General features: G+C 38.0%; 2 protein-coding genes and 1 long non-coding RNA gene across 7 annotated transcripts in view; 1 reads left to right on the top strand and 2 right to left on the bottom strand.

Annotated features, from left to right (window-relative positions):
- Positions 1-1071: 1071 nt before the first annotated feature.
- On the bottom strand, positions 1072-13672 carry LOC128890013 (centrosome-associated protein 350-like). 4 transcript variants are annotated; one of them, XR_008460535.1, is made up of 9 exons: positions 12789-13334; positions 12209-12421; positions 7992-12124; positions 7434-7597; positions 7147-7337; positions 3360-7071; positions 2972-3003; positions 2447-2529; positions 2318-2372 (listed from the first exon to the last, which is right to left on the bottom strand). XR_008460535.1 is itself a non-coding variant. In XM_054148141.1 (8 exons), the coding sequence occupies exons 2-8, from the start codon at positions 12335-12337 to the stop codon at positions 1647-1649; spliced, it is 9138 nt and encodes a 3045-aa protein (XP_054004116.1). In that variant the 5' UTR covers positions 12338-12421; positions 13341-13672; the 3' UTR covers positions 1072-1646. The 4 variants fall into 4 exon arrangements, 3 of the variants coding, with proteins under 3 accessions (XP_054004116.1, XP_054004117.1, XP_054004115.1); XM_054148141.1 differs by lacking the exons at positions 2972-3003; positions 12789-13334 and adding an exon at positions 13341-13672 and having other exon boundaries at positions 1072-2372; XM_054148142.1 differs by lacking the exon at positions 2972-3003 and having other exon boundaries at positions 1072-2372; positions 7147-7313.
- Positions 13673-14077: 405 nt separating this feature from the next.
- Positions 14078-26094, top strand: part of LOC128890018 (cGMP-specific 3',5'-cyclic phosphodiesterase-like) — a 67504-nt gene continuing 55487 nt past the window's right edge. The window contains exons 1-2 of one of the 2 annotated variants that reach the window (XM_054148160.1): positions 14078-14450; positions 14931-15092. In XM_054148160.1, coding sequence (XP_054004135.1) covers positions 14979-15092 — 114 coding nt within the window. In that variant the 5' untranslated portion in view covers positions 14078-14450; positions 14931-14978. Of the gene's footprint in view, positions 14451-14475; positions 15093-26094 lie in introns of those variants that run through there. The other variant, XM_054148159.1, reaches the window with a different exon arrangement.
- The window catches only part of LOC128890044 (uncharacterized), a 64725-nt gene continuing 55691 nt past the window's right edge, over positions 17061-26094 (bottom strand). Inside the window, exons 2-3 of the long non-coding RNA XR_008460538.1 lie at positions 21185-21372; positions 17061-18795 (exon numbers count right to left, since the gene is read on the bottom strand). This is a non-coding gene — a long non-coding RNA (uncharacterized LOC128890044). The remainder of the gene's footprint in view (positions 18796-21184; positions 21373-26094) is intronic.

Raw genomic sequence — 26094 nt, forward strand, 5'->3', positions numbered from 1 at the left:
AAAAAAAGGATCAAACAATAACGGAAATGAGTAGAGAATCGGTGTTCTTTCGTGATAGTACGAAAGACTTAATTAATAAAAATCGATAACTATAGATCAACCAAACTTTCTGCAGTCGAGAAAGCATGCGCACGCTAAAGTTTGAGCGATATCGTATGTATGTACATTCCTAGATCACACAAAAGTTTTGGAGGTCACACGTTAAAAAGACCGAGCGTTACGCGACGGTTTCAAAAGTCGCACAGAAGCTCGATCGAACGAATTTAAGACTAAAGTTTCACTCACCCCCGTCGCTCCTGTACTTTCACACAATCAACATGCCGCTCTGATCATTTCGTGAGCATCAAATCGACATCACAACCGCAAATGTGAAAGTTCATGTCCCAACGGAAATGAATCTAGATATCCGTTGATCAAAACAGGTGAAAATATACACATTGACATTCACAGTTGTTAACGCTTGATGACACAAATGTAATGCTTTTACATTCGTACGTTATTTCTTATACGATAAAAGGGCTACACGCAGCAAACCATGAAGCTATCTCTCCGCTACAGTCAACGTTGAGAGTTTTTCAACGCTAATTCGTAACCAATTTTACCACTGGCTACCATGAACCCATGTTCCTCTTTAATATCTTTTCAATTCGAATCGAAATGGCCCTACAGTATCAGTCTTTTGGTTAAAATTTTGTTAATTTCATTAGAAATAGTTGAGCATAACTCTATGAAGTCCGACGTGGCTTATAGTCAAAGTAAAAGATTTTGGCTGCTCGAGACCCATTTCTTTGCCATTTCATTCTATTTCTTTGTGACCTCGAAGGAAAAAAAACAGGCCATCCGAATATCTCGGAAACTATCAATTTTGGAATGTAATTTCATTCTTTTATTAAAAGTATAAATGAGTATTCGGGTGACCTGCTGGTGTTTACTGGGGAGTGACCTTGAACTATCAAAATATTTCAACCCGGCTACGGTAAAGACGTATCTACGTTCCACAGCCAACGACTTCTACCAACGCAAATATTATTACACGCAAAACTCGAACAAAATACGTTCGGAATAAACAAATTACATTTTTCCTGCAAGTAAATATGAACGTGATTCTTATAAATATGCTACCACATCTCTCGGTACATGTAAATATAAACTGTAATATACTTACACTACGTGTTTTAAGAATAATCTTTACTTTAATAAAAATTTGAAATAAACTTAAGGTTTGATTATTGATGTCTCTACGCACTTGCGACTGCTAAATACAAACGTTTTCTATAATTCTATAACTCGCAAAATGGACCTCGTATACTTCCTACTACAGTGAAATCATCATTCATACTTTCCTTATTCGAGAACAAACAATTTATCAAAGAAATAAATAGGAACCAGCCTACGTACAGGGATCATATACAGGGCATAAAATAGATAAAAATTAATTACTTGGTAAATTCATTAAAGATATGACAGTTGAGGTCAGTTTACAAAATTTCGAGGTTAAATACAACAGTAGAACCTCGATACTTGTACACGAATCTCGTTCCTATTTTGACGAGTATAGACGGAACAAGCGGGGTCTTTTGTTTAAGATAGAAATAGATAATTGATAAAAGGCATACCGTTAACTCAATCATATTTTTGTAACAAAACTAAATCATTACTTTCCTTTTCTTCGCATATGCCACTTCAACTACGTTCACAGTTTCCATTAGCAGGGTATCCAATATAGCTACGGTAAGACCATTTTTTACCGCGAGTTCGTCATTATGAAATTTGGTCCACTCGTCCTCTTCAGCCTGGGCCTCTCTAGCCAGCAATTCGTCGACTCTATCTCTTCGTTTCCTACTCCAACGCATCACCATATTTTCTCGTTGTAGTTTCGTTTTGAAGCCAAACAACGTAGCTACCTCTTTGTTAACATATTCATTAAGTTCCTCTACAGTTTTTGGAAGTTTCATCGTGGGTTTTGTTTTTACGTTTGGTTTCGTCCAACTCGGACCTGGTTTCTCATACTCGGCTTGATAAACCTCGGCGATCGTTTCCTTGCACAGATCGAAGAGGAATGTATTGTAAATTCTTCTATCCTTCTTTACAGTCTCATCGTTCTCTTTGGTTAACTCGCAGATCTCAGGAGGAGCTTCTAAACTCATTATGTCTTCTCCAGCTTCTCTCGCTCTGAATATTAGGGTTGTAGCTTTTTCCGTGAATGCTGTTAATTCTTCTATGTTCGAGGGAATCACAGCTGGTGGAGGAGAAGGTGACCCAAGCGACACTGAAATTCGACCGCCACCACCGGGTGGTGTGTAGGGAGGTGGTGGCTTGTTGGGTATTTCTCTAACATAGTAAGATACTTCCTCTGCTTCCAATTTTTTAATCTATTAAAATAAAAAAGTATATACCGTTAAGCAACGATTACACTAGAAGAAATACCGGAGGAGCTTATTCTTACCTCTAACTCAATTTGAAGCTGTTCAATGCGAAGCAGTTTTGCTTCCAATTCGGCGACTTCCAAGCCAGGTTGTTCCAACGATGCTATATAAATAAAAATGTGAATTTATAGGGATTCGCGGAAGGCTTTATAATTAATTTATCCAGGAAAAGCAACACGAATCTTTACATTACACTATGAGTCCGCAGTTTACTTCGATTAGGTGCTTTGAGAATTAACATAAAAAAGTCCAAATATAGATAACAAAATTTTCTCGATGCATTAATAAAATATTATAAAGCTGTGATGAAATTGGACATTCCAAGTAAAATTTGTTGACAATGATAATTTCTTCCTGAAGATACTGAGAGTAAACAGAAGATAAAAATATTTTACGTATATGTGTTGTGTTGCACAATATTTACAGGCTTTCCTTGTGCATACAGAAATTAATAATTAAAGGTCAAGCACTCATGCGACACCGATTTTTACAAAAATAAAACACAAGTCAATGTTCATTTTATTCAAAGTTTCGTGTTGTATTACCTTTAAGTAATTATTATCTCGACTTTGCTATTCTGAAAATAAACAATACATGGCTATACGAGGCAATGCTTTGCACAAGAATACACAGCCATTATAAAAATCAAAACGTGTCTCTGTAATGTATGTAATATATATGTACAAATAGTGTAATTATCGGTACTCAAAATTACGGAACCAACGTAAAGTAAAATTAACTTAATTAATTGCGTTTAATTAGATTTATGCTTTTAAATATCTATTCAGCGCTAAGTTTAAAAAATTAGTAGAATATTTACAAAATATATCTTAGTAAAATTCAAATCGAACTGTGTCAAAACTGCGCGTTGTTCACCCTTAACTATATTATAACTCAAGTAAAAGTTTACATTATACAAAAATAAAAATGTACCTTTTAACTTGTCGATCATGACTTCTATATCCTTCTCAGATGTAGCAACGATGGGGGTTGCATGGTATGTATTCTTCGAATCGACATTTTGATTTTCCGCGTTAGGATTATTCAATAGATCATCATTTAACACATCGATGTCTAATCTTGAATCATTGGAATCTCTGGGCGAATCCATCTCAATTTCTGATACGCCTTTCGGAGTATCCCTACCTCCACTTGACTCAGAAGATGCATATTGTTCTTGGTTTTCTTTGTCTTCTGTATCATTCAGGGCAACTATCAATTGCACTGATTGATTTGCCTCTTCTGTTGTTACTGTTTTAGATGTCTGGCTTTCCAAATGGTATACATTTTCCATAGACTTGTCATCAACTTTCGAAAGCAAAATGTCATCTTTACCTGAAATCTCTGCTTGTGGTTTTCCACTCTTTTCGGAGATCTGCTTATCGCTTTGAAATTCTTCTTCAACAAGATTCGAACTTGTCAAAGATTTTTGTGTAATTTCATCGAGTATTCTCAATACCTCGTCCGATTTTTGTACCGCTTCGTATCTTTCTGGAATAGAAGATGTCTTTTGTATGGGGAGAGTCTTCTGAACTTCACTTTTATCAAAAATTTCTGAAACTTCGAGACTTTCTTCCGAGATATCTTCGTATTCTGGGTCTTTCAAAATGTTAAATGTCTTGTTCGCCGTGTCGTTAGGTGTACTAGGTGTAGTTAATTCAGTATATCTTCTTGTTTTGACATTATCTGCACCCTCTATTTTATTATCCGAAGTATCTGTAGGTGAAATGCATATCTTATCGTCCGATATTAATTCCAATTCAGCAACAAAAGCCTGCTTTTCTATGATGTCCAAACCACTTTCAGCTATTTCAATTAAATTATCAAGTTGTTCACCATCGGAACTATCTTGTTCTATTACGGGTGCTAGGAACGCTTCATCTTGCGTTATTTTTGCTTCTGTTTCCGCGATGTCTTCGAATTTATTTGTTTCTACAGGTTGTTCTTCTTCTAGAAATTCTACTTTAGCGTCAATTTCAAGTTCCGATAATAAATCATCTTCCACACTTCCAGGTTCCAATTCTGTTATTATAACTTCCTGCGATTTCGTTTCAATATGATATGTTTCATCATCATCATCATCATCATCATCATGATCATCATCATCTTTAATTTCAACGTTTAAATTAACGTCTATAGTAGGTTCGGTATCATCTTTAGCCACTGTTATGTCTTTGTTAACATTCTTATCATTATCCAGAGAAATAGTTTCTTCCTCGTTTACTACTGGTTTCATTTCATTTTCTCTGATCTCCGAATGACTCTCTATTTTTTCTTTTATCGAGTTATTATCGATATTCTTTTCAACTTTATCCAATATTTTCGTCACAGAATCATAAATGGCCTTTTGGAAATCATCAGTTTCTATAGTATGTATAGTTTCTTCTTCATTTTCCTCTTTATTGGTATCCGTGGTCGCTATACCCAATATATAATTAATTTTATCGTTTGTTAACTCAACGTGATAATCTGGTACCGTTTCATCACATTTAATTCCATATATATCGATGTTTGTAGATTCATAATCCGGGACAAAAGACGCATCGTTTATGTCGCTACTTACATTCTGTTCTACATTTTGGAATTTCGAATTATCATTCGACCGAGATATATCTTTCATATCCAGGAAATTGCTGGAATCATCGTTAGACAAGTTCAAATTTGGATTTTGAGATTTGTCCAACTCGAAAATAGCAGCGTCTTGCTGAGCTTGAAACGAATCAGATATGGTCCAATCATTTTTAGCAAACGGTGATTCAACCGATTTTGAAGAAGTTTCTTCTAATTCCGCAACTTCATCTTGAGTTATCTTGACATCGTTATCATCGGATTCTGTCTTATGTTTATTTATTACTTCTTTAATCTTGACAGTTTTTTCAATTGGACTCAAAGATTGCGGAGAAACTTCTTTTTTCGATAATTCGATTGCACAATCTGCAGCTGTTGTTCGTTTTGTAACATTCTGCGGAAGTTTTTGAGAAATGACGTCGCTATTATGTTCCGACTGACTGTACGTACTAATTGCATTATTTATTATCGAACTATGTTCGTCGTCTATTCTTTCTGAAGGCGTTATGGAATTTCTATTTGATTCTAAGACATGCGAGTCAACTATACTTTTTTCAATGTCATCTTCTCGGGGAGTGTACGCTACTTCGGATGCATTTTCCTCTGTATCTATACTTTCTTTATCCTGCGTTGTTCTCGAATAAATTTTAGATACAGATTTTATATCAGTTTCTGCAGAGGGATCGCTCGACGTCTTTCCACTTTTTTCATGTACAATTAATTTGTTGTTCTCGGTTAATGTATTCGAACGATTCGAATCATTCTCGGTAGCTTTAATGTGCTCTGATATTATTGATTTTTCAATCACATTTAAAATCTCCTTACTCCTTGCTTTGTAATCGATTTCTTGATTCGATTTCGAAAGGGATGTATCGTCTTGTGGCATAATAACGGACATAACATTATCAACTTCTTCTACTACACTTTTGCTGTCGTTAAAATGACTATTTTTCAAGTATTGTAAAACGTCAGAATCAGTCTCCTTGCGTTCAAGTTCTGTATCTTTATTTTTTATTGTAAATGTCATATCGTGAATTTCATTGTTTTTGTCAGATTTCAAAAGAATTTCCGATATATCTTTCGAAGTGCTTTTTTCTTCGTTATTTCGCGACTCTTCGGAGGATTTTTTACTGAAGCGTAACATCATTTCCGAAAGTATTTTAAATTCGTTCTCAAGGGAATTTATGTCTTCGTACAAAGTTTTGTTATTTAAACGTAGAAAGTCCAACTTTCGAGAGACGCCAAGCATTTCGTCGGCGCTTTCAGTCTTAATTTCTGCCTTGGAATCGTCAGCGTTAGATTTTTCCGGCGGAATACGGGAGTACTCGGAATCTTGTACTTTGTCAGCATCCGATTGCGAAGAGATACTTTTTGCTCGAGACTGTTCGGAGGCGGTATCAAAATCTGATTTATATTCTCTTAAGTCAGATTGAATGGTAGTATCATTTTTGGAAAGTTTTATTTCCGATTGCGTAGGTATATCTTCGTCAGATTTTGCTGCGCTAATTTCCGTTTCGATATCTTCTGTGATACTGGACCTTTTTCCGTCAGATACAGTTTGTCTGTTTTGCATTTCGTCTAGGTACGCTTTACCTCTGTAAGTAATATGTTTGTCAGATTGAACATCATCGGAAGCAACCGACGATATCGAACCAAGTTTATCGGATTCAGTTTGTTTTGGTCTGCACTCATCGAGAATAGTTTCGATACTGCGACCAATAGCACCCGCTCTCGTGGAGCTCAATTTTTCCGAAGTTCGTACATTTCTAGAAGAAGACGGGGTTATTTTCTCAGAATAATTTTTATCATATTTAATTCCAATGTTCTCGTTTCGAAGTAAATTAATAGTTTTCATAGGGTCTCTCGTTGGTCTTTTCGTAGATAACAAATCGGACTCTGATCTAGATCTTAACAAATCGCTATTTTTAAATATATCTTGAATCCTCTTCAGAGGAATTTCAGGTACTTTAAAGTCTGCTAATGATTTCGACTCTATCGCTAACTTATCGCTGTCTTTATTTGTTCCCTTTTTCGATTCCAGCTTTCTACGCATTTCATGAATGGTTGTATCGTATTTCTGTTTGCAAAAGAGGATTTATTTAGCGCGCGAAATGTACCAGCGAATGTATTTCGATGTAATTTTTATACTCACCTTGATTTGATTTAACAAATTAGTTTCCAAAGCTCGAAGCTTTTGCTTCGTTTGCTTTCTGGCTTCTCTCTTCAGACGTGACATTTCTAGGCGCCGTTCTGCCAATCTTTCAGTGAGTAATTCTATTCTTCCTTCGATATCGCTCGTGTCGGATGAGACAGTTGTATCTATAAAGGGACACACACTTCTCTCTGATAGTCATCAGAGTTAAAAAAAATACGTATTTATTTCAAATAAAAACTCGTTCGAAGTTTAATTTATACGCAACGTGGATAACTTTAATTTACCTTGTTGAGAGAAAACATTGGACGTTGTGGTTACAAGTTTAAGTGCAGCTTGTTCCATTCGTGCAACACGATCTTCTTCAGTTCGTAGTTTTGCATGCCAGGCCATCCACTCTTCCACGCAGTTTTTCCGTGATGTAAGTGCGGCTTCGCGTGCATTCAAAATTCTAAACAACGTAACCACGTCTGATATCACGAATACACTTTCCATAATATTTAGATGATCATAAACAAATTAACGTGGCGATTACAGGAACTTGACATTATTTAGAAAAAAAAAATTACTTAATTGCAACGATAAAACCGGACACTCTCCGCTACCGTGAAATACCCCAATAACGGTGGAATGCAGATCGCCGGTGCAGAGAGTCTATTTTTACAATGCTTTGCTTCACGGTGTGAATACACAGTTTATTATTAGATTTCTTACACATGTCTTTAACGATTCGCAATTTTATTAATTTAGCTCGAATGTTACGATGTATTAAAAATAGTTAATAAAATTAAAACGGTGAATAATGTGAAGAATCTAAATAGATAATCGACTATGCATGTACTTACTGTTCAAGTTTCTTTGAAGTTTTCAAATTGTGATCTTGAGATCTCACGACCACGGATTTTGAGTAATTTCGATCGCTCTCCCCGGAACTATGATGAGAAACCGCAAAATTACTGACTTGCGATTTCGTAGACATATTATCCAGATTGTGCGTGCTCTTATCTTGACTATGAAAGGAACTCTCATAGGCTTCGACGCTTTTGTCAAATATTTTTTGACATAATATATTCTCTTTACTCTCGTAATCGTCTATTATATCGGTAAATAATTTAAAGTTCTTATCTTTCGTAGGTTTGGAATGCCTAGTTAAAGTTTGCAGAAAACTCTGGCTTTCGTCGTGATCCATGCTATCCAAAATCCCGTTCTCATCGTTTTTATCGGACTGAATAAATTCCTTCTCCATTCTCGTTCGTTTATTATGATGTTTAATAAACTCTTCCGACATCTGAGAATTGGACTTGGATCGTAATATATTTTCCGTAAGTATGCTAGAAGATGATTTGCTTTTTTGGCATTTTGATGCTTTACGTTTAATATTCGATTTCGATTCGGTACTGTATTGAGTTTTTTTCGACATATCGGTTGGAATTGATTTACTACTTCTTTTAGAACTTTTCGAATGTGTCTGTATAATGTCTTCAGAGACTTGGGATGATTTCGATGTCTTTGATACAGTGTCTTGGCTAACAGAACTTATTTCTTCAGGAACAGTTTCACTGTTCGCGACTGTAACTTTCGATAAAGATTCTCGTTCTCTTGGCGATACTATACTCTGAAAGTGATTATCAGACATATGAGAAGGCTTTGATTTCTTAGACAGTTCTTCTACCAGAGTATCCGATTCTGATTTAGCATGTTCGGAAATGGAATTATTTAAATTCTGTTGCAACAATTCAGAAACATCGGGAGACTTTTCTTTTTCGAAATAATATTTTCCAGGAATACTCATGGAACGAGCCGATATCAATTTTGGATCGACGGAATGTTGATGCGACTTCAATCTTAAATTATCCGCTCTAGGCATTTTTTCCTCGAATTTCCTCGACTTTATTTCATACTTGGATTTGTTCCCATCTTTCTGCAATTTATAAGGACACTTTTCTTGAGACGTATTGCTTTGAACGACTTCGCTAGATTTGTCGAATCTTAAGAAGGACTCGTCAGGCTCTTGGACGAAATCTGTGAATTTACTACTTTTTGGTAGGTCCAATTTAGAGAAGCGTAACTCATTTTCAGACATCTGCATGCGTCCATCTGTCTGAGAACGATCGTGCTGAGACTTATCGGAATCAACCAAAGAACTCATAGAGCTGTTACTTCTTATATCGTAACCCTTCATCGGACCGGATAATCTTCTCGGTGATTGGCTATCCGCACTTCTTTTCAATTTAGTTAAAATATTTTTAGTGGACATTTGAGGATTGAACATGTTCCTTTGTTTTTGCAACATAAGTTTACGTTCTTGGCTCGCAATTTTATGAAGCTCCTTCAACCTGCTCATCTCATCCTTTTCTTGTTGCAATTTTAAAAGTAAAGCTCTTTGTTTCTTTTTCACAGAGCTAACGCGGCTATCTTGGCCGGTATCCTTTAACGCACGCTTCCGTTCCTCCAACTTTACCAATTTTTTAGTTCGATCATTTAACGTCTTCTCGCGTGACTTAAACAACATCTCGAATTTATCGTATCTCTGTTTTTCATCTTTTATTAATTGTGCAATTTCTAGATCTATATATTTATTAAAAGAACAAGTTATATCTCGAGTGGAAATGCTAATCTCCGTTCCAGTTTCTGTTCGTATAGATGACGTAGTTTCGTGTAAACTTATTTCCGACATTGTCCTTAATTTACTAGGTAACGATATTTCTTCTATTTGATCCAAGTCTTCGAATTGTTCCGCGGAATCCAAAGAAAGTTGAGGAATCTCGCTATCGCCAGCAAATCCTCGTTCGTATGAGACGCCGCAAATCTCAGAACATCTACTTTGTACATTTCGTCGAGTTGAACGTATTTCCGTTTGCGTCGCCATATCGTTTACCGTTTGAGTTTGTACTTCTACTGCTTTAACTACTGGCTTATTCATTTTATGCAGATTATCAAACTCATTTACCGTAGTCGGACTTGTAGGGTAATGCGCTTTATCGGTTGTGACATGTTTATGTAATTTACTAATTTCACTACATTGTTCCATGTTGTCGGCGTTTCTTTCACCCGACGATTTAGAGAAATGCGATTTTCCATGATCATTTGATTGACTATGCTGCAATGGTAACTCTTTATCTTGGTCCTGTTTAACATTATATAAACACTTTTCAACATCCATAACCTGCCTCAGCGACTCGTTAAAGGAATCAAGGAGATGGAGCTCTGCTTGAAATTGCATATGTAAAGCAGTTGGATGTAACAGTGGAATGCCTTCTTGATCTGTTTCCGTTTTAATTGTATTATACTTTAAGCACTTGGAATCAGCATCTGTATTACTGTTTTGTATAAATTGTCTTTTTCGCTTAGATCGCGGTAGAAGATTCATCTCGGGTGTTACTAAATCACAAAATTCTTCTGGTTGTTGTCTGCTTTCTTCTCGAAAAGAAATTCTTCTCGGATCGAATAACGCATCCGACAACGCGCTATCGTTTAAATTAGATTCATTACTATTACTATTACTCGATTGCTTGGCTGTAGTAGTAATGCTTTGTGTAAATGATTCTTCTTCATCTTTTTTTGTATTTGTACTAGTGCACTGTGGTAACGAACTGTCCGTATATTTCGAATCGTCGGTAGTTTTATTCGATTTAATTGCGTGAATGTTTTGTATAGCTTTTTCTAAATCTTTGACTTTTATTTGCTGGTTAGAAATAGTGCTCGGACTTCGAGTTCGTACGCTTACATTCGAATCCGTTATACTTTCTTTATCTTCAAACTCCTTGGAGTTCGTAACATACGTTTTGCCTTCGGTTTTACTCGTAGACGGTTTTATCTTTTCAGATACCCTTTTGGTTTGCTCTTTGAAAGGTACACTGCTCGATTTTCCTTGAGGCTGACAAGTTACCTTATGTTGCTTTATTTGCAAGTCGTCTTTATATCTGTGATCAAAATTTTCAAACGCATTTCTAGATTCCCGGACTGTTATCTTGTCCGGTAATTTTGAAGAACGCTCCGAAAGCGATTCGTTACTGCAAGTTCTATTCCTAGATTCTAAAGAAGCATCTCTCGATTTCAAAGATCGCGGATTAGTAGACCTATGCCTTTTATCATTATCTTTTTTGATACTAGAAGTAGCTACATTTTTTGATTTTGGTTTTACTAGAACGAAATCGCTATCTTTCGATATGTGAAACGATAATCTGTCGTTTTTTAATTTTGTAGCCGATGCAGTTTCATTTGCGTTATCGGGAAAATCTTTTCTAGAGACACACCGAGGGCTTCTAGATCTTTTGAGGAAATCTTGACCCACTTCATCCTGCTTCGCGAACAAAGATTCTTCTTTCCGAACTCTCTTGGATCGATTCTCTTTCTCTCTGGAGTTTTCTCGAATGTATTCTTTTTTCTTTGACAAATTTGAAGATATAGAAATGTTTGGCACCTTCAACGGTTCTATCTCGCTGGTGACTATCGACGAAACATCCGACGTCGAAAAGTCTAACCGTCGTTGAACTCGTTCGAAACTCTTTGTCGGCTTATCCGCTCTTTCATGAATAAGTTCCTTCGAAGGTGTTTCAAATTTAGGAGACGTTAATTCTCTCGAAGTAGAATTTTCTCTGGTAGCAAAGTCTAATTTCTTCGCCGAGATTTTTAAATCCGGAACTTTTAGCGGTCTTATAAGATCCATTTTCTGTACGATTTCGTGTAAATTCTGAGAGCTATTGGACTTTAATACTGTAACGAACGGATCAGCTACATTTTTCTTATTTGGATCATGCACTTTTTTGCAGACTTTGGAATTATCATCTAAAGCAAGTTTTCGTTTTACCGCGCTTATAAAGGTAAACGGATACGGTTGGACAGGATGATAAGACAATAAATTTTCTAAGACTTTTAAGTTGAATTGAGTAGAAGGATTAAGTTTGTCTTCGAATATTTGCCTGGCAATATAATCTTGGTGTTGTTGAAATTCAAAATCTTGTTTAATTTGGGCTGCCTGAAATTACATATTGCAAGTATGTTAACATTTAAAATAAATAAATACAGATTACAAACAACAAGTACACCTAAATTTACTTACAGCTGCTGATTTTTCAGCTCGTTGAACAATAACATCTGGATCAGAAAAAAAGACATATTTCTTTCTGTCTTCCTTCTTTAGCGTTCGCTCTGTTTCTTCAGTGTCTTCCTTTTTACAGCTACTCTTCATATTTTCATAATTGGTGCGTTGTAATGAATTTAAATTTAACTATCATATACTTGTCCATGTTTATATTTGCAACGAATTCTGCAACTGTAAAGAGAATTTGGATGATTAGGTACACTTTTGAAAAATGTATTTAAATGGATTGAAATAATTGTTCTACAACACAGGGCAAACTATGTTAAGTCCAAAGTTTTGAAATTTATCACAGATATAATAAGTCACTCTACCAATACATTTTTCGTTGCAATTTAAGATGGTATGTGTACAAAATTTAGGCTTAATATACTTGCTTTCTGAGATAAAGATATAAACATTCACAAATTATTGCACATTAGGAACAAAAATCAGAGTAACTGTCACATATTTGATGAAAGGAACTGACTGAATCGTGCATTGCAAAATAATGAAAAATAATTTCTACTTTAATAATATTTATCGATGTATTCAAACTTACGTTCGTACACTTAACGTGCTTCGAAAACAGATGAACGATGAATAAGAAATTCACGAAAATACGGTCGGATGAATTTTACTTATAACCTAATTCGAGACGCCATGTTTCGTCTATTAAGTTTCGTGAAATCAATTTCCTAGCGTACAGCGCAAAATGACGAATGCGTTTTGAAAAATTCGCAAAAAACGTGGTTCAAACGTGTCATACATCGTTCACATTTTCGTAATAACGAACACAATAACCCGTCATAACGGTCATTTGTAAACGACAATCACGTGGTATTCCACTATTTGATACTTGAATAGAATTGGAAACATGGCAACGGTAAAACACGAATGATCGATACCACGGTTAAGGTTAAACCAGTTAAACTGGTACAAGACACGCGTACCAGTAACGCAAGGGATGTAATTGTTTTGTAACGATCAACATAATATTACGCGAAGCTCTACTACTTTGCTTAGCGCGCAAAACTTTTCCAGGAACGATATAAAAAATGATAAGCAGTAGGTAACTGTCCATAACATCGAACAGAAATATGTTATGTACTACCTGGAACGGCTCAAATTTTTGCAACTTTGCCAGTCCTGATAACATCGATTTTATGCAACGCGAACAGACTATGAATACAAGAAGCGTATCACTCAGTATAACCATGAAGCTTCAATCCACTTTGTGTTAGCCAATCAGAGAAAATGTTTTTGCATTGATCTTTGGAATATGTATGAGGTTTCTCTGGTAAAGAATTGTGTCAAAATTTGATACTCCACGTTACGTTAATCCTTTTAAATTTTAGTGGATATCCATAGACAAAATGACTGTATGTAGTTTGCAATTGTGATAAATGATAACATTGGGTTCATTCCATGAAGACTATTCCGTTCGGAAAGGCTACCGGTCGGTAAACCGCTCTATAAGAATACTAATGACGCCATCAGTGGCAAAATGCTCAAGTTTGTAATGAAAATAATTCACGCTATTGCAGCTAGATGGCACCACTAACTAAATGCTTGGTAATTATTACCAAATTAAATAACTATTCATAGAAATGTTAATTGAATTGATATATTGTAGTATTATAAAGCAAAGAATCGTATTAATTATGCAATTTTAAGAAAAATAAATAATATAATTGTCTAAAAGATATCGGTGGCGCTACCTTATGAAAATAGTAGGAACTATTTTCACTAGAAACTTGGGTGTTTTACCACCGATGGCGCTACAGGTACTAAATCCGCTCACTGAGCGGCTCACCGAGCGATGGCCTTTCTGGATGCACCCTATTATTGCTGGTTACGTTCAGTTACGCTGCTTTTAATACCTAATTCATCATATATTTACTATCTCTATCGTTATCAAAGTGAACCTGTGTTTGTCTTAATATTTAGAGATCTGAATTTGTGATATGGAAATGAAGGTGATCTAGAAACAAATCATCGATAAAGGATTAGTGAGTGCATTCACCTGGCAAAGGACAAACGGAATACGATGGAATACTGCATTTGCAGTCGTTATTCTAAGAATTTTTACACGGTATGATAGTTTGGTGTTAATAGTGCATTCAAAGAATTGGGCGCCAAAAGTGTAGTGACACCTGGAATCCACTGTAGCTGCGCGGATTTGTTACGTCGATTATCAGCATTTAAATTAAAAAAACTTCGGGTGAGTGTTCCTACGTATAAGATTCAATGTTTATCGTATACTTTACACGTAAAAGATATTAGAAATATTAGCAAATTATTCGTGTTATGTATTAGTCGCGATGTTAACTATTTACAAGTCTCGTATATGTTTGTCGAAGTATACGTAGAAAATTAACGAAGCATTTTTTAACAATCTACCTTCTTGTATTAGCTAGGCATAAGAATGGGTATTATTTACAGTAATAACGCGATGAACTGTCCACTGTAAGCTATAATTATGTCAGGTCTCCTATCAGAACCTACTGTTAAAGTGAGGTTATGGTGTCACACCATCGGGTTTGTTTACCTATCTATGATCGATGAAATTGTACATCTCATTCTTAGAAATCGATTGTATATCATTATAGTAACTCAATTATAGAAGTCGCGATAGATAGAAACAATTAATTTTTAAATTGTATATCTCGTACTCGTGTTAATATTAAGTATATTATTTCAGATCGCGTATCCTTCGAAAGAAACGAACAGATGAAAGTGTTAGGTATCCATGACCATGGTAGAATTACCAAGACTTCCGTTGGATATCGCAGTTCCACCAAACATTCTTGCGCGGCGCGATGGGGTTACCGTTTCGCAAGACATCATCGCGACATTCTTTCAGGTAAGCAGAACTAATTATACATATCCTCGCTTGTGAAAATGCGACGATCAGCATTATGGTATGATCGAAATGTTTAATAACAACAAGGTCGGTTTTATTATCGAGACTTGTCAATAGGGTAAGGCGTTAATAAAACACGGTATTTTCGCGATCGATTCGCAGCACGCGTACAGACTAAATATTTGTATAGACTGTAACGTCGGGTGTAATAATTTATGGCAGAAGGAAGTTCGTTTCGCAGCCTTGTATCGAGTCCAACGGAATGTTCTATTGAAAATACGATTCATCATTTCTACGAGCGTTAGGTAATATTCGCGTTAAAATTAGCTCGCCTATTTGCGACGAATGTAATAGGGTCATTTCACGAATCTCTTACTATTCCAGACAAAAGTTTTATGTCCTCGTCGAGTTGACCATGATCGAGTACCTACACGAATTTATCCTCTCGATATGTTGTCCTTCTTATCCTCTGCTCTCCATACTTTCAGGTAGAAGATGCGCTTCAGGTGCGTGAAGTTGGGATCGATATTGCAAGCAACTCCCTGGGCTGTAACATGCCCCTGCGGCAGCCATCGGCTGCACGCGATGATGCTAAAATTAAATTGATATTTACGCCCTTCCACATCTTTCTTCAGGCTCTCTCCCTTTTACGCTCACGAGAGCGCCACCCCCTTTCTCGCTCCCTCCCGCCATATTTTCTTCTGCATTTCACCCCTCTCCCTTGTGTTCCCTTGCGTTCATGTCACTAACCACGTGCCCAATCTTATCAGTGACGCAACCCCCTGTCGTTCCGGGTGTTGTACGCGTAATCGCTGTGCGTGTATGCATAATAACTGAGACTGGAAATTACGTTCATAAGTCGATTAGAGTTAGGAGTTGTAGTCTTTGAGACCAATCAGTCTTCGTATGGTTAACAGCATACACACTCGACAAGAAAGACAATTTATCATTCGACTTGCTTCCCCTAATTTAGAGGAAAATTCCAAACATCCCAAACGATTCGATCGTTAGCTTTCGTTTAAATACCCACCCTTTTTCACCGCACTTTGAACTTTATTCTTTCAGGCTTCCTCCTACTACAACTGTACCTTTATCCCTATCAACGTGCCATGGACTCGTTAGCTTCTTTTAATCACGCTAATCCTTGTTTCGTTGTTTCCAGATAACAGTTCTTTTTGTCCCTTCCGCCCTAGCACTGGAGAGCATCATCACACATCCGTCTTATTCGTACGTTATGGACTCGCAGGGACTGTTACCAAGCATCCCTCATTCTCTACTGGCATAACCAGCCTGTGTGTTTCTTATTCCTCGTCTTCTTCCGGTTTATATCCAGTTTCGTTCGGTACAGTCGAACCGAAGAGAGGAAGATCGCGAATGATCTGAAACGGCCCTGAGCGACGCTTCGCTATCGACTATTCGCGGGATCGCGACCCGATTCTCACCCTTGTTTCTTCGGGGATCGCCGTGCTCGCTCGTGAGGGCTCGGGCACTTCTACGCGAGTGTCTTGATCACCTCGGAGTTTCATTGATCTCTTGAAGCGCGGTTGCGCGCAATGGTCGGGAAACGGCGGTGGCACTCGCTTCGACCAATCCCCGCTCGGGATTCCCTGGCTACGCTCGAGTCTCGTGGTCCTCGGGTAGCCGGTCGCCTCTTATTGTTTTCCATCGTGGTTACACTCTGACACGTTCGTTTGTGCGACGCGTAACGTGGGTTTCAACGTCGGCGTCGCTCGTCGAAAACGGAGGATACGCTGAACAGGGGTGGCCACGAGCGAGGACGACCGGTAGAGACGTGGTTTCCTCGGTGGCAACATTCGAGCGGATCGTACGCCCCCTTCGTGTCGGCGCCGTCACCATGATACCGTACTCCACGTGCTTGTCTTTCGGGGGCCGTCGCGACGCTCGTCGCTGGGTGGTCCTTCACAACGAATCCTCTCCCTACCCGGTGAGTCGCAGAACGAATACGCACGAGCACGCAACCACCCGTCACGTTCGAAAGATGCGTGGTCAAAGCCACTGCTTCTACTCCAAAATCATTTGTACGGTAGTGCGAGCTGAACCCAATCAGAGGGTAGTCGTGTTTCGGAGCCCTGTGTCCGATGCACGACCATCGTCTATGTATAGAGAGTGCTGCTGCGATTCGCGTGCGCATTATGCCTCCGGGTTCGACGAACGACTGCGATCAATCCGATTTTTCGATTCCAGCAGTGATTCAGGGCTAGTGATTGTGCTCGAGATTTTTCTCGGAGAGATTACGATTTTCATCCCGATTTTATCGTGATTTTATTTAACCCATCGCCTTACGATTTACTGTAGGACCGTGCGTGTCATAATCGGGTATAAAATTTCTTGAGCACTTTCGCACGACGTGTCTAACTCGTGTTTTTCACGTTCGACGCAAATTCTATACGAGCTCATGTGTTGTCATAGGTTGGAGGGTTGATATAATTTCTTAAAAAGAAACAATATCTCGAACCACGATTTTATATCATGTTTAGTTTAGGAGTTATATTTCCTTACAGTTTGGTAATATCACATTTGCTTGGTAAAAGGACGACGACCTTTCTTTAGAACTCTCGATCTTTGTCTGTGATGCTTCTTACATAATTATAACTAGACTATGAATTTTATGCATCTATGACGTACGATAATATATTCTACATACATAAAGTATACATAATGTATGTGGAACTTATCCTATTGATATAATATTGTTGCACAGTATCCATTAACGCGTGTATTGCATTTCGTATTCTGCATTCGAAACGATTTTATTTTCGTGCTAGTTGGTATACCCGAAAAACGGTTCGCATTGATACGCGTCTAAAAACGTTTCCTTGGCAAGATGCACTTTAGTTTATTATTAGTGTATATTAATCATCAACGTCGTGAGTCAGTTTGTTGCGCTCCTCATTATGTAAGCATTGGAAACATGATTAGCTTAACATTCTATCATAGGAGAAACTAGCATTTCTGCAAGACTTAAAACTGGTTTCAGTCTGGCAAGCAAATTAGTTTACACCCACTGACATTATAAAGCCATACGTTACACCATGACACGATCGAAACTAGTCTTCTTTTTTTTTTTTTTAACTATTTCGCGAGTACAGGGTACTTTTTTTTTGTTTGTCAGATTTTTCTCCTGTTTTTTATCTGCTCGACTCGGTGAAACCGTGACAATGAACCAATGATAGGAAAAGAAAGGATTAAAAGTTTTATCGAATGACCTGGTAATCAGATAAGCTTCTCTATGTATATAACAACGGAACGAGCTCAGTCGTTGCAGCTTATTATAAAATTGAATCGATGCCCCTCGTTGAACGTCTTGCGGATGAATTGCACCACTTTATTTCCCTGCAAGGATGTTTATAAACAACAGAGACAGTATCGCAACGAAACGTGCGATTGGGTAGAAAATTCAATCATTGCAGAAAAATGGAGTCGCCCGATCGAATAAGAAGGAATTCTATTTAACCGCTCCCTCCACCTTCGACTTCTCTCGTTGGAATGGTTTTCTTTCGAAACAAAATTTCCTCCCTGCGTAAATTGAATTTTCACGCGGAGCAATCCATTTTCGATTTACCAAGGGATTGTCGAATATCTGAATATCTCAAATATCCTATTACCCAGCGGGAGAAATTCTGTTTTCACGTTCTGGAATGCTTTTTATTATTTTCCGGAATATCTCCTTTGCGTATCGTATCTGGAACACAAAGTAAATGGTCCCGAAGTCTGGTTCTGAAGCACGCAGCTGAGTTTAATATTCAAATCAAATGAATTTTTGATGAATTAAAAAAATAATTCAAAGTTGACAACTACCACAGAGGTTTATACGAATTCAATTCCACGATTGGTAAAACTGCCCTCCGCTGTATTATTTTAATTCACGGAAAACATCGCGAGTCTATTTTTACTCCATCGCAAACAAATTAGAAACTATCTGGAAGAAAAGTAGAACGCGTAACGGTAAATACAGCCAGGCATACGTAAGTCGGCATTGCAATTCCAGGAGTTTGCGTAAAATTGATAGCGAGCTAGGTGGGCGGAATATGTATTTGTCTCATGAACTGTGAAGTAGGTAGGTCGAAGGACTACTCAAACAAATTATTTCGAGCTGATTGCTGTTTACGGTTGACATTTCGAATCACGAACAGGGCGCTGTAGGTGTTATCGATTAAACTTTCGTGAGCTTGTTAGGTAACATTTCTATGCACTGTTATCGGCCCTGATATTCCCTGATTAATCCCACGGTTGCTCAGAATTATCCACCCACCCCGAAATAAAAGTCGGTAAAAAGAAAAATATATAGTAAAAGGAAAATAAGTAAAATCTCGAGGCTCCTTTCGAAGCCTTTATTCTACAATGGCAAAGAATTCCAATTCGAACGCATATTTCGAATCCCTTTTGACCTGTGTCGACATCGTCGAGTAGGCTTCCAACCTCAAAACGAAGTGGTCGATCTAAATAACTCGTCGAACAGTTATTCAGCACACTCGTGCTATCGCAGCGCGTCAAATTCTTGACCGAATATTTCCTGAACGTTGCTCGATCTATAGATCTTAATGTCCTTGGCATTTTTTTGAGTGCTGTACGAAAACGTTCAGAAAACATTCGATGGTGAATTGCGACAATTAGGTATCGAATCAACAGAATATTATCGTGCGAAAGAAAATCTGTGGAGAATCAACGCTCAGTTTTAACTCGTAATAATCGTCCAACGAGGAAACGTAGACAAACGGGTTGATAGAAGCAAGGGTGAAGTTATCAGAGAAATGATGCGATGAAGTGAAGATAATATGCAGCTACCTGTGCAGGCTATGTAAACAGAAGGGTGCAAGGAAGTATTTATTGATCGGTACAGTGATAAAGAAAAAGACAGAGCGGAAGAGCGCGTCGACCAACAGCGGTGGATGCGAAAATGTGATCTGGATTTCTAGCAAGTTCCATTTAGGAAGAAATTGTTAACAGAGTACTGTGATAAATTCATGGAAGTACATTACTAATCTCGCTGTTGATTCTAATTTCGAGTTATACAATTAATTATGGGAAATTAACATCAAATAACTGCGTTGCGATTTCGTAAGCACAAATTGTATTGTCCTGTATCAAACATTTTCCCAATACATAACAAGCGACGCAATGTATATTTAATGTTACAACGAGTTTATATTTCTGACCGATACAGTGAGTTTACGCGCATCCCAGTGGAAATTCACGTTACCGCAGCAGTGAATGTAAAATCTCAAATGCGCAGTTAATTAAAGGAAATTAATTTTAATTAATCGCGTCGCCATTTCGTTGCGTTAAATTACATTGTTTTGCATCCGACGTTCTCGACTTCAAAGCGATACGTGGCTCCGTGATTCCGCCATTTTCCATCGCTAAAAATTTCATTCGATGTAGAAGAAATATTTCGACACTTTATTTTCTTTTATTTCTGCTAAATTTGGTTTTACATCGATCATTGTTAACACATAAAATCAACAGCCAAATTATTACATTATGAGACGTGAAGTTGGCATTACATTCAGCACTCATCGGGGTGTACGGTGTACTAATTTTTGCAACGTAACGCAATTATCTCAACGAGTTTCGTACAACGTGCATTCCCTGTTAATTACAGCCAATCTACCCACGGTCACGAGTTTCTTTAAATTCTGCCAATTCTAGTTAGTCTGCCATATTGCAGCAATAACAATATATCGAGATCTTCGATCCAATTTGAAAAGTAGAAATTTCAATACTTTCAACTTCGATATTTTCGGGATTTACTTCTTAATTAAATTCATTCCATACTAGCAATCATAGTAGTAATATTCTTTATTGTCCCAGAGTTGCATGCAATATAAATTACCAATGCAATTATTCAATAAAAGCCTCGTTTGTTTTAATATATAAAATAAACTCGTTAAACGAGTAAAAAAACGAAATATGATATAAATACTGGAACCTGGTAAATATGTACACTGAAAAAACGTTGGTGTTGGCATAACCCAGAAAATGTTTAAAATGTACACAAAATTTCCACAGTTACTGGAATAATACGCAACAAGGCAAAGAGGAAAAGTGTAAACAGTTTTTCAGATATTTACCAAAGGAGAGCCTATTTTGTTTATCGGTGGCGAACGAGTGAAAGAAATTCCTCGGTGTATCGTTGCTCCAATTTTTTTCGGACGTTTCAAAGCCGAGCCCCTTGAAAAAAGTTGTGCATGCATGCAAACAGCACTCCGTTGTTGTCCTATCCTCCTTTCCATCGCTGCGCAGTTTACGTAAACTTTCCCTAGAAAAAGGTGAACGGATAAAGCTTAACAATGCTTGCCAGTCATTTTCTCGGTGCATAGGCTAATGAAAGATAGAGGATTGTTTAACAGAATTACGGTAGAGTTTAGATTTACCGATCAGCGAATTTTAAATAGATCTTCGTTTCTGATTAAAAATACACGCGAACCAAAGCAATTTTTATCTGAAAATTGACTTTTAAAATCGAAATATGCTGACTCGTGTGGAGTTTTACTGCACAGGCTTGATTTTTCAGAAGTAAACATATAATTAATAATTTTATGATTCATTCTTGAAGGAAGGTATTTTTCAAGCCCAGATTTTCTTTAGATTGCTCCCTTTGGAAAAGGAAAAATTGTGTTTATTACGACGAACGTCAAGGGGCTAATAGGATTGGCGCGGCGGAATGAAATAAATAAAATCCATTTCTCAGATTGAAATTAGGTCCATCAAGGGGATTTTAAGGTTCGTCGTGCCTTAAAATTGTATTAAAAGCGTAGAAAAGCGTCTCCTTCGAAAGACAAAGCAATCTCGCCGTCACGGTTGTCGCAGAAAGTAACAAAATAATAGGGTTAATCGAACCGCACTATTTATATTTAATTTAGTTTTTTAATTTCGTTAGTCACTTCGTGAAAAGTCTAGATAATACATATAAGTGGAAAAGTTATAGGCGACCTACTTTTCTGTCCATTAACAAACTTAACCAGGAGCGTTGAATCAGCTATTATTAGATCAGCCAGTGTCATCGTGTTAGAGTCATTTAATACTGGGCTATATTCGAGATCTAAACAAGACATATTGTACAACTTATAAGCTCCAAATCCACGGAATTTATGCTGTCCTCCCTCTAGTAATAATTCGGGCCGTATATATGGGGTGTCTGGTAATGGATGTGTGCTCTAAATGAGGTCTGACTATAGATCTAGCAATTATCCGTACCAGAAATGCACAAAACGTCTAGATAAACAAAGTACAAGGACCCGGTCGTTGCGTAACAAATTTAGGAAAGATTTTGTTAAACAATGCACTGAACATGGTAATTTTGTGTATCGGACACAGGTACGAAAATGGTTAGCTATTCGACGATTGACTAAGTTTCATCCGCGGTAAATTAATTTTCGTGGCTTTATTGGTTATCTCGAGGCTTGATGCTGCCGGCTTATGGTCCGTTTATTGTTCGCGTGCTCAAGAGCTCGCGCAATGAAATCTGGGGAATGTTTGTTGCCAAAGCAGGCTCGTTTGTCAATACCAAGATCAAAGGGATTCAGTGCGTTTCCCCTGATCGTTGACTACATTTACTGGGAAAACGCAATTGCCCCGGCTTGCCTTGTCACGAAACACCGTCGACTGGATTCTGGTCAAATATATGTATTAATCTGTCGCGCATAGTGCAATTTGTAGCACTGTTAATATTAGGCTAACGTAGGAACTATGCTAGGTCGCTCTACAAGTAACGCAAAGTAGCTCGATTTTCCAACGACGCGTTCTCAGGAATTAATCGTAGAATTCTTTCATTTTTACGTGAGTGGAAAGAACGATTTCCTATAATAACAGAAATAGTTGGGATTTAATCGTGGCTAGGTAATTTCGAAAACAAGTCATTTGGAACGTTTCGTGGAATTCTTTATTCAGGACGGATAGGAAGGAACGTAGTCGTCGAAGAAGAAATATTTTCACGATCGAAGGACTTGCCTTTAATTTCTTTCCTAACGGCACTTGAGGGTGTCGTTTCTTCTCCTCGTGGACGGTCCGAACGTCTCGGTAGGGTGATTAAAAACGAAGCTAATAAATTGGTTTAAAGTGCTTTCAAGATGGCGCCGTTGATGGCAAATCATGAGACGAAGGAAATGGGAAAGCAGCGTCCCTCCATCCCCAAACCGTCTCGAACGCGTCTTAACGAGGCTTCCAGCCTGGCCACTCTTTTTTTGAGTAGGTCCCCCATTGCGTTCGATAAAGTGTCTCCGTTTCACGATGGCTACCGTTTATCGACTTACCCGTGGAATCGCTTAGACGAATTTTTCAGCCACGGAATGGCTGGTATTTATTTTCCAAAAAGTATCGTCAAACGCTACAATTTCATTTAATGCATTCGGAGATTCTTTCGATACTTTTGAGCGAACTAAAATAAGGTTCTAATATAAAAAATGCCTCAAGATTTCCGCAACATCGATAATAGAAGCTCCTGAATGACAAACGAAAGGCTCTCGAGGGAATACTCTTGATTCTTCATCTGGAATTAAAACGACGTCGGTGTAAGAACACGTACCAGCTTGTTAGACCTGATTTCATTTCCGCCGAAACGATTACTTTGAATTTTAAATTACGATAAATAACGACGATAAACCAGCGAATATATTTGAATAGATGAATATTAAGATGAATATTACAACGTGTAGCTAGAGCTCCCTGTATTAAATAAATAATCAAAATGTCAGGAGCGTTTAATTTTGTTTGCGCGAAGCCACTCGATGATATCGTCTTTCGTCTGGTTCTAAAGATACCTCTTCCGTCGCGAACGCAAGTCAACGTTTCCACTCGTCGTGTGCGAGTTCGCTCGGTTATGCATTAATTAGACACGCGAGGAACATACGCGCGGAGACGTAATTAAAACCACGTTCGAAGATACAGCTCGGCCAATTTCAATTACTGTCTTTCGCCGCAACAAGCGTCAAAAGAATACATCTATGAGTTTTTAAGAAAATTACAGTAAATTATAGTGAATTCTCGGGACTCTATTGTTCGCAGCATCCTCGAGAGACTGAGGTCCCTATGATATCCTTGAGGTGCACAGGATCTCGTTCTCAAGACACTCAGGATCCCCCAGAACTTGTAGGATACCTCTGGTACCTTCCAAACACCTATCACCTCTGTCACCTACGATATACGTCAGGTACTTATCAGATTCCACGATACTTGGGGTCATATGCACCGAATTTATCTACTCCATGATCATCGTTAATGAAATACCACGAGCTTACAGTTCATGGCAACGGCTTATAAATTTCCTGGGTTATTGGTTTCATGTTCCATGGGTAGCACCCATGGGAACGTCGCGAATACTAAAAGGAAACTAAAGTTTACTCTGACCAAATTGATTCTAATCGAAACTATCGGAAATTTATTTGAGCTTAAGAGGACAGAATGTACGTAGGTTTCTATTTCTCCTCTAATTATCAATCGAGCCGTTACTTATCGTCAGCCTAAATCATTAAGAGATCGAACATCTCGTCTACGAAACGCATTACTCGCGAAGATGGTCGAAGCTTTATTAAGCGCAATATCTGTCTCAACCTCGCCTATTGACCAAGGGCTGGGGTCATCCTTCCCCCTCGGCACCTTGACATATACACACCTGAAAACTACCCCGTCGAAAGGTCATTCCGAGTTCCGTTAGCGTCCAGGTCACGCCATTTCTCCAGTAGTTACCCTTCGAACCTTTGTTGCGAGCCACGTTATATTTAGAATTCTGCCACTCGCGTTATATTGTTATTAAATAAAAGTTACTCGAGTCCCTTACACCCGGCATGTCGCCCAACGATAGTTCACCGTGTAAACGATGCAATGAAACACGTACAGGACAAATGGTCCGCGCGTGCAGTCGCATGAAAACACCTGAAAAAAGAGACAGATCGGATTAATGTTTACACGAACCTTTCCTTCCTTTTCTTTCTTTTTTTTATTTTTTTTTATTATTATTTTTACGAGCTGCATTCGCCTCTGGATTTACGCCCCATGGTTTACGATACACTCCGGAGCGCGTGTTATCAGAGAATTCGAGATATTTTTCCCCGTGGCGTACAAGCAGTCGTAAAATAGCTTCCATTTGGCCAAGAATCGACGAAACACGTCCGTTTCCCGCGACCACTTACAACCGTATCACCGACGCTGCGAAGCGTGGGTGTTGGAAACGAGTTTACGCGACGATACCATTTGCTGCTAATGCGTTTTTAGACTTTGCGGTATGTAGCCCCGTAAAGAAGCCGCAGGGGTGCCGTACAATGAGGATATACTGGAATTCATGGAGTTTGCCGAGAGCCAGAAAGAAAGGGAGCCAAGGGGAGAGTCGCAGGGAGCGAGTTAAAGCGGAGCGGATAACGCGAAGGGTGAGAATCACGAGGGTTGCTACTTGCGTTGTCGATCGACCAGTACCATGCATTCAATGCTGATAATCAGACTGCAGATCTTTATCACTTGTACTATATACAAGAAAAAGAGGTCATTGTGAACAAACAAGACACTCGCGATAGGTTATTTGGCTCCGAAACTGAATTTCGAGTATTCGTCACTTGTCAGCGTGTTGAAACAGCGACATGATGTATGTACACGATGTCCCATTTTAATCACTCCGCTGAGAAATGCGCAGTCATCGAAAGCAGTAAACATTATTAATTGAAACGTACGATAATAATATTTTCTGAAGTTAAGATATATTTTGAATTCGTTCTGTGATGAATGAACGAAATACGAAGTGGGACATTTGAAAATGTTCGATTGTGACCTGAATACATTGTGCTTCGTCCATTGTCTCGTAATTCCATATTAGTTTCGTCGATTTTTTGAGTAAAATGAAGAACTTGTTCCATGATACAACTGAGCCTTGGTTCGATCCTCATTATTTACGATAACGGAATGCTATCAGTCGTTGTTAACAGGCGAAAGTATGCCACCGAAAGTAACAAGTTACGCAAGTGAACTATTGTTTCTCGGATTAGCTGAAACGTAA

Source organism: Hylaeus anthracinus, unplaced genomic scaffold (genome assembly GCF_026225885.1).
Source record: "Hylaeus anthracinus isolate JK02 unplaced genomic scaffold, UHH_iyHylAnth1.0_haploid 12000, whole genome shotgun sequence".
Lineage (NCBI taxonomy): Eukaryota > Metazoa > Arthropoda > Insecta > Hymenoptera > Colletidae > Hylaeus > Hylaeus anthracinus.